Genomic DNA, 14158 nt, shown 5'->3' with positions numbered 1-14158 from the left:
GAAGAATGAGTCATATGTGTTTTATTACTGTACCCTTAAGAGATCATTTCTTGTAGTCCTATCAAAAAGGAATTTATCACATGGTTCCTGGGCAAAGGAAATGGAGTGGCCACCATGTGTAAAGAAAGTCTAGGAATAATGAAAACATCAGTCAAGTTCACAAACACAGGACAATATCAAAGAATCAGAGTCCAGAGATGATCTCCACCAACTGCCAACTTTTTCTCTCCAATTTAATTCAATAAACATTGTCAAGGATCAACTGCATGCACATTTAATGCTGGTAAGGAGTTGCAAAAATGAAGATAACAACCATGTTCTGAAGGCACCAGTAAAGATTGAAACAAAACATATTTTAAAATAAATTTAATTGCATTATGGCCAATGAGAAAAAAAGTGTTTTGAGAGCACAGAGGAGGAGCAAACTAAGACAGTTTCAGCGAGGAAGTAACAGGCAAGATTTTGACAGCTAGATAGGATGGGGTGGGGGTGAGGGAATATCTCTGATGGAAGCGAACTATCAGCATAAGCACACAAGCAGGAAAGTACACAGCATGTTAGGGGAGTGCTGAGTTGTTGAGTTTAATTGAAAAGGAAAACACAACAAGGAATGAGAGAAGTAACAGAAAAGTGCAAAGCTGTAGACTGGGACAAAATCATGGGTGCCACACTTAAAATCTAGACTTCATTTCAGAGATAATGGAGATTAACCAAAGAATCCAACAAGAGCTGTTTCTGTTGCAACAGTTACTCTTGACAGTGGAGTACACAGGAAGGATTGATGGGACAAGAAAATGGAGGCAGAAAACCCAGATAAGAACCTAATGTAGCAATCCAAACAAATGACACTAAAAGCCAGGATTAAAGCACTGGAGTGGGAATGGGTAGTAGTGGAGCAACTGTAAGAGCTACTGCAGAGGAAGAACCAGTAGAACTTAATGATCAGGAGCAAAGAGAGAGAAGTCAATATGGGGCTACATCCTCTGGCAATCCACCCTTGACCTCTTTCTCTGGGCTCCACTGCACCCTGCACTTGCTTCTATCATAATGGGAACCACATTTATAATTGTTTCCTGTTCTGTCTCCTCCATTCAGCTGTGAGCCATTTGAGCAAATGAATAAATGAATGAATGCTGAATACATAATAAGACAAGAAGCTATTAAGGAACAGAGGAGAACAATAATTAATATGACAAAATATACTCATTGAAATGCCATCTTATATGGATGGCAGAAGGAATCCAAGTTGTGCTTTTCTCTCATTATTATAGATTTCTGAGAGTTTTGCTTAGAAGCTCAAGATTTCAAGCTTGTCTTCAGAAATTATATTCATAAGAGTTTAATGTTATAATGGTCCAAAATTACCTTTTAGCAGAAAATACTTCCTCAATCTAACAGTAGGAAAAAATACTTCAGAGTTCTATGTGAAATATCTAAATGGAAAATAGTCTTAATTTCAATAGTAGAAGAATAAGCATCCTTTTTATTCTATTTATATATTTCCTTTTCCTCACAGTGTTTAACTAATAACTAAAGTTAATAACCATCGAAGGATGCTCACAGTACCTAGTCTACCTTGTTTTTGAATAATAAAAGACATATTTATCTTTATAAAATATAATTGTTCATTTGTCTCTATTTTTCAAATGCTCCAAGTGCATTTCAATATCAAGCAATCATTTCAGATCCTATTTACCAGTTGCTATATAATATTCATAAATTATTATAACTTTTTTTATCTCTCAATTAATTTGCTTAAAAATGTGTTTAAACATTAAGTGAATTAGTGTAAGACTATTTAGATCCTAGAGAAACACCATGGGATTGTGCAAATAGTAAAAGAACTGGCATCAGAAAGCTGAGCTCACATTCTCGTTCTGCCACATACTAGCTACATGAATTTGGGAAAGCCACTTTATCTTTCTGAGGCTCAATTTCTCTCATCTGGACAAAGGGCTAATAATAGCAACTATATCCAAAGTGCCGTAAGATTTAAGTGAGATAATGTAATGTGTGGACAAGCTATCTCAACTATAAAGCACTTTACAGATGTGAGGTATCAGTAGAAATAAAAACTTGATGGGGAAAGAATCTAAAAAAAAAAAGTGGATATATGTGTATGTATAACTGATTCACTTTGCTGCACACTTGAAACTAACACAACATTGTAAATCAACTATACTCCAATAAAAATTAAGAAGGAAGGAAGGAGGGAGGGAGGGAGGGAGGGAGGGAGGAAAGACTTGAGAGCCAAGAGGAGTGGAGTGAGAACCAACAGACTAGATTCTAGTCCCAGGTCTGTTACTGACTAGTTCCTGATGCAAATCACAACCTCTCTCTGGCCTCAGATTCCTCATCTGAAAAGGAGTGTGGGATGTGACGGTCTCAAAGTTTCCCCTTACCAGCTCTAAAATTTTACTGTTCTAAAGGTGTCAGTTCTTAGTGCCATCATGTGATTGCTAAGTAAATGCTTCCTCACGTAAGCCAAAGACACAGTTCTCATTTCTTCATGAGGAAATCTATCCCCCAGAAAAGGTTACCAGATTTGAGACTCTAAAATATGTTGCTGCTTCTAAGCCTTTTCCAAATAATCAAAATTTTACCTGTAGTAACATTTTCCAATCTGCACTTTCCACCACCAGTCCTTGTACTGAGAATGCTCTGTGGAAAGGGCAGCCAAATCCAAAGCCTTTGAAAAACAATTCATTTTAGATTAGGATTTTCTTTTCTAACAATAAACAGAAACAAAAAATAATGAAATAAACCATATAATTAGCATCAATCAAAACATGCATTAGAAATCAGACAGAAACTCAAGTTGCTCACGTCTCCAGATGGCCCCACCAATCTTCCCTAAATAATCAGTTCCAGACCAGAGGACTGACAGCAGATGAGAAGTAAACAGTGATCAAAAGGAAGCAGATGTACAGTCTATTTGAATACAATTTTAATATACAAGGTACGAAAATGGTATTTAAAAATCCGTAAGTTTTTACCCTCTCCCAACCAAAATGCCTCCAAACCCAGTGGGAGTCAAGCCGTTACCATGTAAGGCAGGCCCAACTACAGGCCCCACTTTAAAGACAGGTGTAGAGAAATAGAGAAAGATCAAGTATGCAGATAGAAAAAGGTTTGAAAACAGGGTCATGAAGAAGAGTGAAAGGAGCTGGGGTACTTGGGTAACTGCCGTCTTTTAACAACCATCATTCCATTATTCTGACATTAGCTTACATGCCAGTAATTCTAAAGGTCAGACTTTCCTTCACTGCAGACTAAAAAAGATCTTCTTAGTTGCTTTTGTATTTTACATGTGTTTATCCCTTTCTCTCTAACGTCTTCTAGTTTGTTCCTTCTAGTGATTATTTAAGCTCAGACAAGAGACATCTCATTAGGAATTAGGATCCTATACCAAAAAAGTAGAAACCATTTGGACAAAGAGGAAAGCAAATCAATCTTTATACAAATTTAAAGCTCACAGAAATCTGAAGCTCATATAAAGATTTGGTGAATAAAAATTCAGGTTATTAGTTTTAAAAGAATCCTGATTTTTTAATAATACTTGTTATTCTTTCTCTTAGGGTTGAAAACCTTTTATTCTTTAGTCAGTGTTAACATCATGATGATATCCAACAGCTCAGTTAAAGTAACTCTTAGATTTTCAGTTCTATAATCTCAGAATGCATCCCATATTATTGCCCATTTCTTAATATTAACTCTTTTCTGAAATGAATGCCAGAAGAGCTCCTTGAATCTCCTACTGCAAAATAAATACATTTCCTTGTGTTCCCCATCTTCCCTCGCTCCAGGGGAGACTTCTAAATATGCAAACTATTTATAAAGGAATGGTGTCACCCTGCTGAGGTTCTAATGGACTTGAAAAATCAACACCTCTACTTGAAAGCTATGGAAATTAAAAACACGCTACACACTATGTTCATATGCTTATTTTTCTTTTTTTCCCCAAGCAAGAGGTAAAAATGGAAGTGAAAAATGAAGAAAAAAAGTATAATTTCAATTATCATTATCTCTGGAAATACCAGAAAACCATATTTCAATCAGCTCAGTTCAGGAGTAAATTGTAAATATCTGAATATATTCATTTTAACTTAATCCTTTAAAAGACCTGTTCCAGCAAATAGATCAGATTCATTTTCATGTTTAATATAACAGACCTCTATTTTTCAGAAAAATGTCATTCTAAATTTTTTTTACACACTCCAATTTTTCCAAGATTAGACTTAGTGCTGATTACAGGCTGCTGATTTTGCTTTCAGATATGGTTCCTATGTAGGACCCACATGTTTGTCTAAACTAATTAAGGAAATTAATATGATTACTTATGTAGAATAAAAATGGCTTAAAAAATTACATATTAATGATCACTCTTCATTTGAAGACTGGGGCTGCACTAGACAAAACCACTTGTGACTATTTCAAATGGACTCTAAATTCCCTGAGGACAGGCATCCACTTTTTAACACATCTCTGTTGTTCTGCAATGTCACTGTGCGGTTAAGAGGCCCTCAAGAATTATTTGTTGACTGAATTAATTCTATTCTTTACTTCTGACTTAGGTTGAAAATAACTTAAGAACCAAACAAAACTGTCATAGTAATAAGATTCATAATTAAAAGCTATTAACATTTTAAAATTTTAAAGAGGTTACAGAGAGCTATATTTCTTTAAAGTCTTCCCCGGTTTTTTAAAATAAATTACTATATACTTATATTTAAGGATCTTTGAATAAGTCAATCAATCCGATATCTAGATATTAATAAAGACCTAGAAGGTCATAAATAAAAGGCGTAAGTTTATAAAAGTCCATAAGAACAGGGAACCTTGGCAGATCTCGACAACATGTTTGTGAATACATCCAACTGGGCGTCCCAGTGACCTTCCTAAGTAATAGTGCTCCAACCTCTAAAGTTTAAAAAAGTCATCCATTCACTATTGTTAGAGTTGCGACAACTTCAGCATGACGAAATTAAAGAGCATATGGAAATAAAGATTCCAGAATCACCAACCCACATGCCCCTTCAGTTTGTCAATATTGCCAATACTGCCCCAAGGAGGGAGAGGAAGGGAGGAAGCTATTAAGAACTCAAAGGCAGAAATACAGTTTTCCATAGAACAAATTCTATTTTTTTCAATGTGGCTGAAAAAACAACATTCCTCAACAAAATTATGTAAATGCCAAGATGCAGAACAACATCTTCAAGAGGAATAAAGACATCATCACCATGACCTATAAACCGCATATGATCTGTCAACTTTCTAAACCCATTGCCTACAACTCTTCCCCTTCAAAGACCTCACTCCAGCCACAGTGGCCTCCTCACTGTTCCTTAAACAATCCAAGAATGCTAATATTCAGGGCCCTTGCAGTTAAATTTCTCTCTGATTTACGTGCTCTTCCTCCACCTAACCATATGGTTTGTATCCCTTCATACAGGTCTCTGTTTAAGTGTCTTTTCAGAGTGGACTTCACTGACCACCTCCCAGCCCATATAAAAGGACATCTTCCCCCATGTCATCTATTCTCTTACCTGGTTTCCTTGCTTTATTTTTATACTGCTTATCCCATGACATGTTATATATTTTTATGTTTGCTAACTGTCTCTATTCCTTGCCCAACTGGAACGTAATCTCCAAAAGAGCAGAGATTTTGTCTGCTTGCTTCACTCTGTAATCTCAGGGCCTAGAACAGTGCCTGGCACATTGTAGTGGCTCAAAATATGTTGGATGAAAGAATAAACGTCTCTGCAATAAATGAATTAATCTTCAAAAAGTCAGGATATAGCTTTATGATACTCCAGTAATTACAAATATTTACTCATTTATAAAATGGGATGCTATTTGAATGTTTCTTTTTAATGACAGTGTAACTACATGATTTTATACATCACCCTGAAACCCTCTGACCAGCTTTGTATTGAGTGAAAATGGCATGTACTGACTTTTATTTACAGAAATGTGCATGGTTTCTCAGTTGCCCCAACCTTAGTTTTCTCTTTTCTCGATGTGACCGCATCCATTATCACTTCATTATCGATAACTCCCATACTCTGTGTATCTGGCCCAGGCCCCCCTACATTTTAGTGGCACAGCTTCCAATACATGCAGTGACATCTCCACTTGGATAGCCTTTCACAATTTCAAACTAAAAATGCCTTCAAGTGAATTATTCAGCTTCTTTACAAACTGACGTCCTTCCCTAATAATCCCATTTCTGTTAGTAAAACAGTCATTCTTACAGCATCTTTAAGAGGCAAGTTTGAGCTGTGTCTTTCCTTTGTCTCTCATACCAAATCTAGCATCACGTTCTGTCATTTCTTTCTCTAAAACGTCTCTTTGACACCACCACTTTTGAGAATATGGTTTATTTATTTCTCTCTCCATACCTTGCTCATGTTTTTACCCTTCTTTTACATTTTTTCCCTCTCTTTCCAAAAAATCCTGCTGATTTTATGGATTTTTACTAATATTATCCCCTGATTTTTCCCCTTGGTCTTCAGTAACAATTTCACATTCCGGCAATTACCTTTTTAACTGTTTCATTATGTCAATTTTATCTCCTCAGCTAGATTACATGGCTTGTAGAGGCAGGAACAAATATCATATTTTTATTAGTTTTCCTAGTACATAGCATAATGGTTGACACATAGAAAACACAATTGAGAAAAATGCTTTTGTCTTCCTTAATATATAAGGTTTTTTCCTTGAATAAGAAAATGACAGGGCCTCCCTGGTGGCGCAGTGGTTGAGAGTCCGCCTGCCGATGCAGGGGATACGGGTTCGTGCCCCGGTCTGGGAGGATCCCATATGCCGCGGAGCGGCTGGGCCCATGAGCCATGGCCGCTGGGCCTGCGCATCCGGAGCCTGTGCTCCGCAACGGGAGAGGCCACAACAGTGAGAGGCCCGCATACCGCAAAAAGAGAAAAAAAAAAAAAAAAAAAAGAAAATGACAGAAAATATTATCATTAGACACTGTAGAATTAACTACATTTGACTGGACAAGATTTGTGAAGTTACTGCTCATTTGCATATTAGCATGTTGAAAAATGACACAAATGGAGAAGTCCTGAGCATGTAACCTTAAAATTCTCTGTTGAAAGGCTACTAAGATGACTGATTATTGATTATTGTTGAAGCTGGGTGATGGTTGATACCGGCTCATTATACTCTCCACTTGCACATGTTTGAAATTTTCTATCATAAAATGTTAAAGGGGAGGAGATGGGGAACACTACAAAGAGACCAGAAATACCTGTATTATTAAACCTATAATCACTATATGGACCAAAGAAGAAAATGGATCAACAATGCTAACTATTAGTATAAAAAATAAACTTTAACACAAACATACTACGCAGCATTCTCAATTATCTATATCTTGCCCTTTAATGGAGATCTACTACTCTATGGATCAGGCACCAGTCTTACAACCTCTACAGTTATACAAAGTTTCCTATTGAAACTGACAGTGGATTTGAAAGTATCAGTAATTCTCCAATCTTCATAATTCCATCTGTTTATAAGGTAAGAAATAGAACATTTCAGAATCTAAATCCCCAAAGTCAAAAAAATCACATTAAAAAATAGTGCAAATTCAAAACTTACAGTCTTAACATCATTTTCATGATGAAAGATATATTCAAACAAAGCCTGTGAAGAAAAAATGCAAAAAATACATTAGATTTTATTTTAACAAAGGTACTTTATTGTTATATCAAAACTCAAAGGCCATTTTGACAGCAGCTAGATTGAACCAAAATAACAAAGTACTCTAAAGTGCCTGGGATTTATAAGTAACGGGTCTATCCATCATTTGTTACAACCATTCATTTTAAAATAAGGCTACTTATAACTGATTCCTGTTTTCACAGAATAAGAACTGGAACTCTCAAATAATTCAACAATTTTTTTCATATTACACATACTATTTTATCAGAAAGAGACAAATGAAAAGACCAACTTTAGGACTGTCATAAAACTGCATGTATTGTACAGTGATTATGATATTAATAATGACACTTTAGACATGGGAAAATCTGGAAGTTCTTTCTGAAACAAAGTAGAGTTTAACTGTAAAGTAGGGTGTTTTTCCTTAATATGCAGATGCCTCTATGTGCAGCCAGGGCTGAGAATCATTATTCTAATACTGCTCCCAACCTATCTGGATAAATAAGCATTTACCGGACTACCTCTTGGTGGTACTACATTTGTCCATAATACCATTATTTTATACTTGCAAAGAGGCTAGCACCCCTGAAAGATATCAAGATTATTAACAGAGATGACTTGAAGGCAACCAAAAAAAAGAAAAAAGAAATCAGGATGAGGCCCTCTTTAGAAAACTATTCCTAATCCTCCATTTGTTCTCTTATTTAAAAAAAAAAAAGTGGGCTTCCCTGGTGGCGCAGTGGTTGAGAATCTGCCTGCCAATGCAGGGGACACGGGTTCGAGCCCTGTTCTGGGAAGATCCCACATGCCGCAGAGCAACTAGGCCCGTGAGCCACAACTACTGAGCCTGCGCGTCTGGAGCTTGTGCTCCACAACAAGACAGGCCACAACAGTGAGAGGCCCGCGCACCACGATGAAGAGTGGCACCCGCTCGCCACAACTAGAGAAAGCCCTCGCACAGAAACAAAGACCCAACACAGCAAAAATAAATAAATTAAAAAAAAAAAGTTATGAGAGCAGTTGGTGTTACCACTGTCATGAAAAGGATATTATAACACCTAAGACAGTGTCAAGGAGTCACCAGCCACCCCAAGCAATATGCCAATATTAGAAATGAGTCCTGATAAGTCAAGGCAAGTTGGGGACCAAAGACAAAGAAACCTGGCATTATTTCTACAACACACTAAATAAGTGAAAAATCTAGTTTGTCTAAATCTGGTAACATAGACCAGGTCTGTCCTGGAAGCATCCTAATTTGAGGGAAATGCCTCTACTGACTATACTCCCTGGTTAGAAAACAACAATGGTATTAAGTAGCCATTCAGTCACCTCAAATAAATGGCCCCAAAAGATAAGGAATCAGATATTCCTCATAAAGGAAAGGGAAATAAGTAAAACTTTATGATTTTGCTAAATGAAGTTGACTGGGTTGCTATCAAATAAGAAATTAAGAAAAACATCACTGGCATTATTATAGTCTGATTCCTTGTTTGCCAACTGGCATTCCTTTTCCTGATTTAAATTTCAAGTCTGTATGGCTAGTGTCCTTTTTCATTTTCCCTAGAATGTTTAATATTTACTAAATATGTTAAACGCCAGTAGAACTGATAATAGGAATGAGCTCAGCACTCATGCACAGAATTCATAGAGATTACAGCTAAAAACCTGAGCTAGGCTTACACCAGTTTCCAGAAGCTAACTGCTCCTGGCTCTGAATTATTCCATGCTCACCTCCAAACTTTTCTATACTGGAAAGGTCACGAACATCCTCCTTTCTCTCCCTCTCCCTTCTCACTCTCTTATCACTTTTTCTCTCACTCTCAGTTTCTCTTTAATTTAGAGGAGTATTTAATAGTTAGAAGTACTAATGTAGTTGGCTTGCTGCTGTCTGGCTCAAGTAATCCTTATTGAGATGCCTGATTAATTACTAATTAGAAAGAGAACATTTTTTTATCTTCTTTTTGACAGTTCTAAAATCCTACAAGGATAGAAAATTATTTTTCTGAGAATAGTCCAAGCTGAAAAAGAAAAATACACACACATACAGATGATCTCCTAAACTTCATTACCCAAAGATGGTGCTCCACATCTGCTTTCTTTGTTATAAATTGCTGTTCTTTATTAGGAGAAAAAGAATTTCCTATTATAATGGTATATATGCTTTATTTCTGGTTGACTTTCCTTAACTCAATACTAAGAGAAATTTTAGATATTAGAATAATTAAACATTTCCATTTCAATCAAGACAAGGTCTTTTCTTCACAAATTTTTATCCATTTCCTGCAATGTTATGATAACAGTTTGAACATTACTTCATAACATAAAATAATTTTAAGTACATACCTTTGCCAATTTAGGTTTCTGGGCATATTTTGTTAAATTCAGTCTAGATAAATTTATAAAAGGTCCATCAGGACTTGTAAGCATGGAAGCCTATAGGGAAAAATGATAGAACAAGAAATCTGAAACTTTCTCTTGAAACACAAATTGAGTTTAATGTGCATAAAATTATAAAGCCAACACAAGTAAAAAGAATCACCTTCAAAAATTTTCCCTATAATTCTCTACTATAAAAATAGTGAAAAATGATTAACATAACATAAATTACTTTGGTCATACAAGGCTATGGTAAAGCTGACAGAATTTACCGTTCCCAGCCTGACAAATCTTCCAGATGAGCTGGTGATAGGGCGAGCTGTGTAGGCAGTTCTGGGTGTTCTGATGGCCTGTTCCATAGTGCCTGGCCTTCCACTTTGTGTGCTGGGTCTAAGGAAACCTGTAATGGGTCTTCCAGCTTGAGTGATCGGCCTGTGAAGATTGTAAATTGTTAAAATACAAAGAAGATCAATAAAGGAAGATTCTCATGAAGCCTGGTCAATATTTAGTGGCAAAGGGAATGAAATAGGAGTATACTGAACATACCTGACAGCTGGGCTAGGCCCTCCTGTCTGATTAGTTCCAGGGAGTTTCAGAGATGTTCCAGGACCTATAAGATGAGATGGCGAATTCAATTTGTATATTATTTATTGATCTGTTAAAAACTGTCCACTAACGCAATTTTCACAAATGTGCTAGCCTGGTGAAAAAGACATTAGTAACAGGAAATGTATCTAGAAAAATGTGTTTGAGATTAATATTTATTGAGTACCTATCATGTTACTTTTGTTATTACATTTAATCTCCACACTAATTCTGTAAGGTAGGTAGTACTAACCCATTTAGCAAAGGCTTAGAGATTTAAGTAAACAGGTCAACCTGTTAGTAGAGCCAGCATTCAAACTCAAGACAGGCAGGCTCCAAAGCTCCAACACATCAAAATGACAGTTCTATACTCATAGTTTATTTATTTATTTATTTTCATACAAACTTTTTCTCCCAATAAAAGATCATTTACCCCCAATATCTAGAATTTAGATATTTTAACTCCAAAAGAGCAAAATGATAGGGAAAAAAGACATCTTAACATGACACATATGTGCTTTTTTTCTCAATTTCCACTGAAGCATTAAACAGCTATTACCTTCCATACATATATAAATGACTGATAACTGTCACAACTAACAAATTACCAGCAAGATACCATACGTCATGGTAATCATCCAATACCATTCACAGCAGCACACCTGCAAGCTGGGACTAGGCCATTGTGACAATCCTGATGGACATTCACTGCCTAGCAAATCACTCCATCACCTCACATCATGCATTAGAGCAAATCATCTTCAATTATTACAATGAAGTGATGTTTTCAAATTATCATTTTTTTAGAACATTTCTGTTGTTTGGATGCTTCCTGTGTTTAGACTCTCAGATAAACAATCTTTGATATATTAGATAAGCAGTTCAGATAGAATGCGTTTTTATAAAATATTTTAAAATGCATAATATAGCTTCTACTGAAGAACAGTTATACATCAATCTCACACCTTAAGTTTAAGATAATATAATTAAATTGTGTCTTTGTACTATAAGGCAGAATAGAGGTAATATTTTTTCATGCATACATGTGTTTCATGTATATGTCTTATTTTTATTATTAAAAAAGTACACATAGAGAGTATTCCTCCTCCTAATGGCTTTTCATTTACTTCACTGAAAAACCAGTACTTACGTGGAACCTGAGCAATAGCATTTTCATCCAGTATCATTTCTGCAATTCCTTCCTGATCTACGTCAACTTCATCTATGTACACCATTTCAGTTAGTGCTCGTGCTTTTAAAATCCAGGCTGCCTAAACAGCATAGATAAGATAAAGCATATCTTAAATTGCATTAGAAGTAGTGCATAGCCTATAGAAGTCAGCCATCCTTTATTATTAGCTAATTTTTTATCAAACATGTTTACCACACTTAATGCATGATACTAATTTAAAGGGCTATGTCCAGGAACTAATACAAGAAGGCAAGGTCATTATTAATCAAGAAACAACCAACGTATCAATTACCTAGTAAACAAAAGTGTGGTAATTACCTAGTAGTCTTCTAACATGCCTTTTTATAAGTGAAAGAAGATCTTTTTTTTTTTTTTTTTGCGGTACGCAGGCCTCTCACTGTTGTGGCCTCTCCCGTTGCGGAGCACAGGCTCCGGAAGCGCAGGCTCAGCTGCCTTGGCTTTTTTTTTTTTTTTAAAGAAGATCTTTATAGAAAATTTTACTAGAATAATAATTTGAAAACAAATGAGTAAAGTTGCAACTATGTGTTCTTTCTGTCTTCCTCCTTCAGGGCCAAGTCCTTTGTGAAGACTTCCTTGATAGTTTAACTCTGAACCTACTTCCCTCTTGTCTTTCTTATAAAGCACTTTCTTTTATACTTCTATTATTATGTACTTACCATATTCAACCAACACTATAATTATTTGGGCATATGTTTGCCCTCCCTTCCCCCAGAACACAAGCTTTTTTACCTTGTTCACTTTTGAATTTTCCATAACACCTATGGTTTGTGAACACAATAGGTATTCCAAAAATGTTGACTTGAACTAGGATCAATTTTTCCCACTTCCCAATAACTAATCAACACAAGCTTGGTTGCTCTGTGATCTAGCCAGTAGATCCGCTAGTAAACCTGCTAGAAAGTGGGGGAAAAAATGGAAAGGTAATTAAGGAACCTAGAAAATATCTTATCAGCTTTGCTTTACCCTGAGAAATTAGACGTAAAGGTGTGCACAATTAAATACCTTGTTAACTATTTAAAACTGCTTTACCAGAAAAGTTTACCTTTCTGCTTCAATAGAAGCAGAGAGCAAATAAAGCTTGGTGTCCTGTGGCAGATTTGGGGAGAAGGCAACCCTTGAGGCAGAAGCATAGGACCGACTCTATCCTACAGGGGAAGCAGCAGCAAGGGAAATCTGGAAAGGGGTCAGGCCTCATCATACTAGGAATCTGACTGTGAAGCATGCTGCATGAAGGCAAGGGACCGAGGGAGGAGCAGATGGAGGCTACAAGAGGACCAGAGAGTCCTCACATAAGGATATCGAGATGCACTGAATCATCAGCGTGTATTGATTGAGCACCTCCTACTACGTAGCACTGGGCTAGGTTCTGAGAAGGAAATGCGAGAAGATAAAAACATGGATCCCTATTTTCCTGAACATATCACCTACTGGATTAAATAACAAGGCAAAGCAATGCATGATATGTGACAAATGTGCTACATGGAAAATGGTTTTACAAGAATTAGAAGGCAGAGATCCTTTTGTGGGCTAAAGTAATTGGAATGTATATTTTTAAAAATTTTTAAAGAAAAAGAATTTTTAAAAGTCTTCATGCTTTCCTTTTAATGGGAACAAAAGGAAATTACATTGTTGCCTTTGGTCCTCACCATGAGGCATTATCTCCCCTGTGTGAGTCCAGGTCCTCCCAGAAGCAGATGCCAAGAGGGGATTGAATGTGCAGGGCAGAAATAGAGACACAGATGTAGAGAACAAACGTATGGACACCAAGGGGGGAAAGTGGCGGGGGGAGGGGTGGTGGTGGGATGAATTGGGAGATTGGGATTGACATATATACAACTAATGTGTATAGAATGGATAACTAATAAGAACCTGCTGTATAAAAAAATAAATTAAAAAAATAAAGTTGAAATGAAAAAAATATATATGTATATAATATCAGCTGTTCACAGAGCTTGTCATCACAGAGACAGTCTACCAAGGGGGGGTGGGGAAGAAGGCTGTCTTCATATATTTAGGTTCCTCAAGTGAAATTACATTTGATTAGATTATTGGGGTTTTGTCTTATACTTTTCTGGTTGAGGTTTACTGAATTCTTAACAGATAACTTAGAATAAAATATTTCAAACGTTATGTGTAAATTTAACCCAATTGAATGAGAAGAATATGGACCCAAAGAACTAATTTGTTTGTTAAAAAAGTCAGTTCCAATTGGAACTGCATCTAACTGTGGGAGCCACCAAAGATTAGGAAACTTGCCAGATTGATACAGCTCTTCTCAGGGGTCAAGGAAGTCGTCACTGG

At 36.3% G+C, this 14158-nt stretch overlaps 1 protein-coding gene across 3 annotated transcripts in view; it reads right to left on the bottom strand.

Annotated features, from left to right (window-relative positions):
• Positions 1-14158, bottom strand: part of TTC8 (tetratricopeptide repeat domain 8) — a 51560-nt gene that overhangs the window by 23714 nt on the left and 13688 nt on the right. For all 3 annotated transcript variants that reach the window (XR_014015310.1, XM_081227705.1, XM_081227706.1), the window contains exons 2-7: positions 11795-11915; positions 10606-10669; positions 10332-10491; positions 10027-10116; positions 7621-7665; positions 2604-2689 (exon numbers count right to left, since the gene is read on the bottom strand). Coding sequence is in view for 2 of the 3 variants with exons in the window: in XM_081227705.1 (XP_081083831.1) it covers positions 2604-2689; positions 7621-7665; positions 10027-10116; positions 10332-10491; positions 10606-10669; positions 11795-11915 (566 nt within the window). In the remaining variant the exon portion in view is untranslated. The remainder of the gene's footprint in view (positions 1-2603; positions 2690-7620; positions 7666-10026; positions 10117-10331; positions 10492-10605; positions 10670-11794; positions 11916-14158) is intronic.

This window comes from Mesoplodon bidens, assembly GCF_964165515.1.
Source record: "Mesoplodon bidens genome assembly, chromosome: 3".
Classification (NCBI taxonomy): Eukaryota; Metazoa; Chordata; class Mammalia; order Artiodactyla; family Ziphiidae; genus Mesoplodon; species Mesoplodon bidens.
Note: the sequence above shows the minus strand (reverse complement) of the source record. Positions and strands in the feature narration are given on the sequence as shown.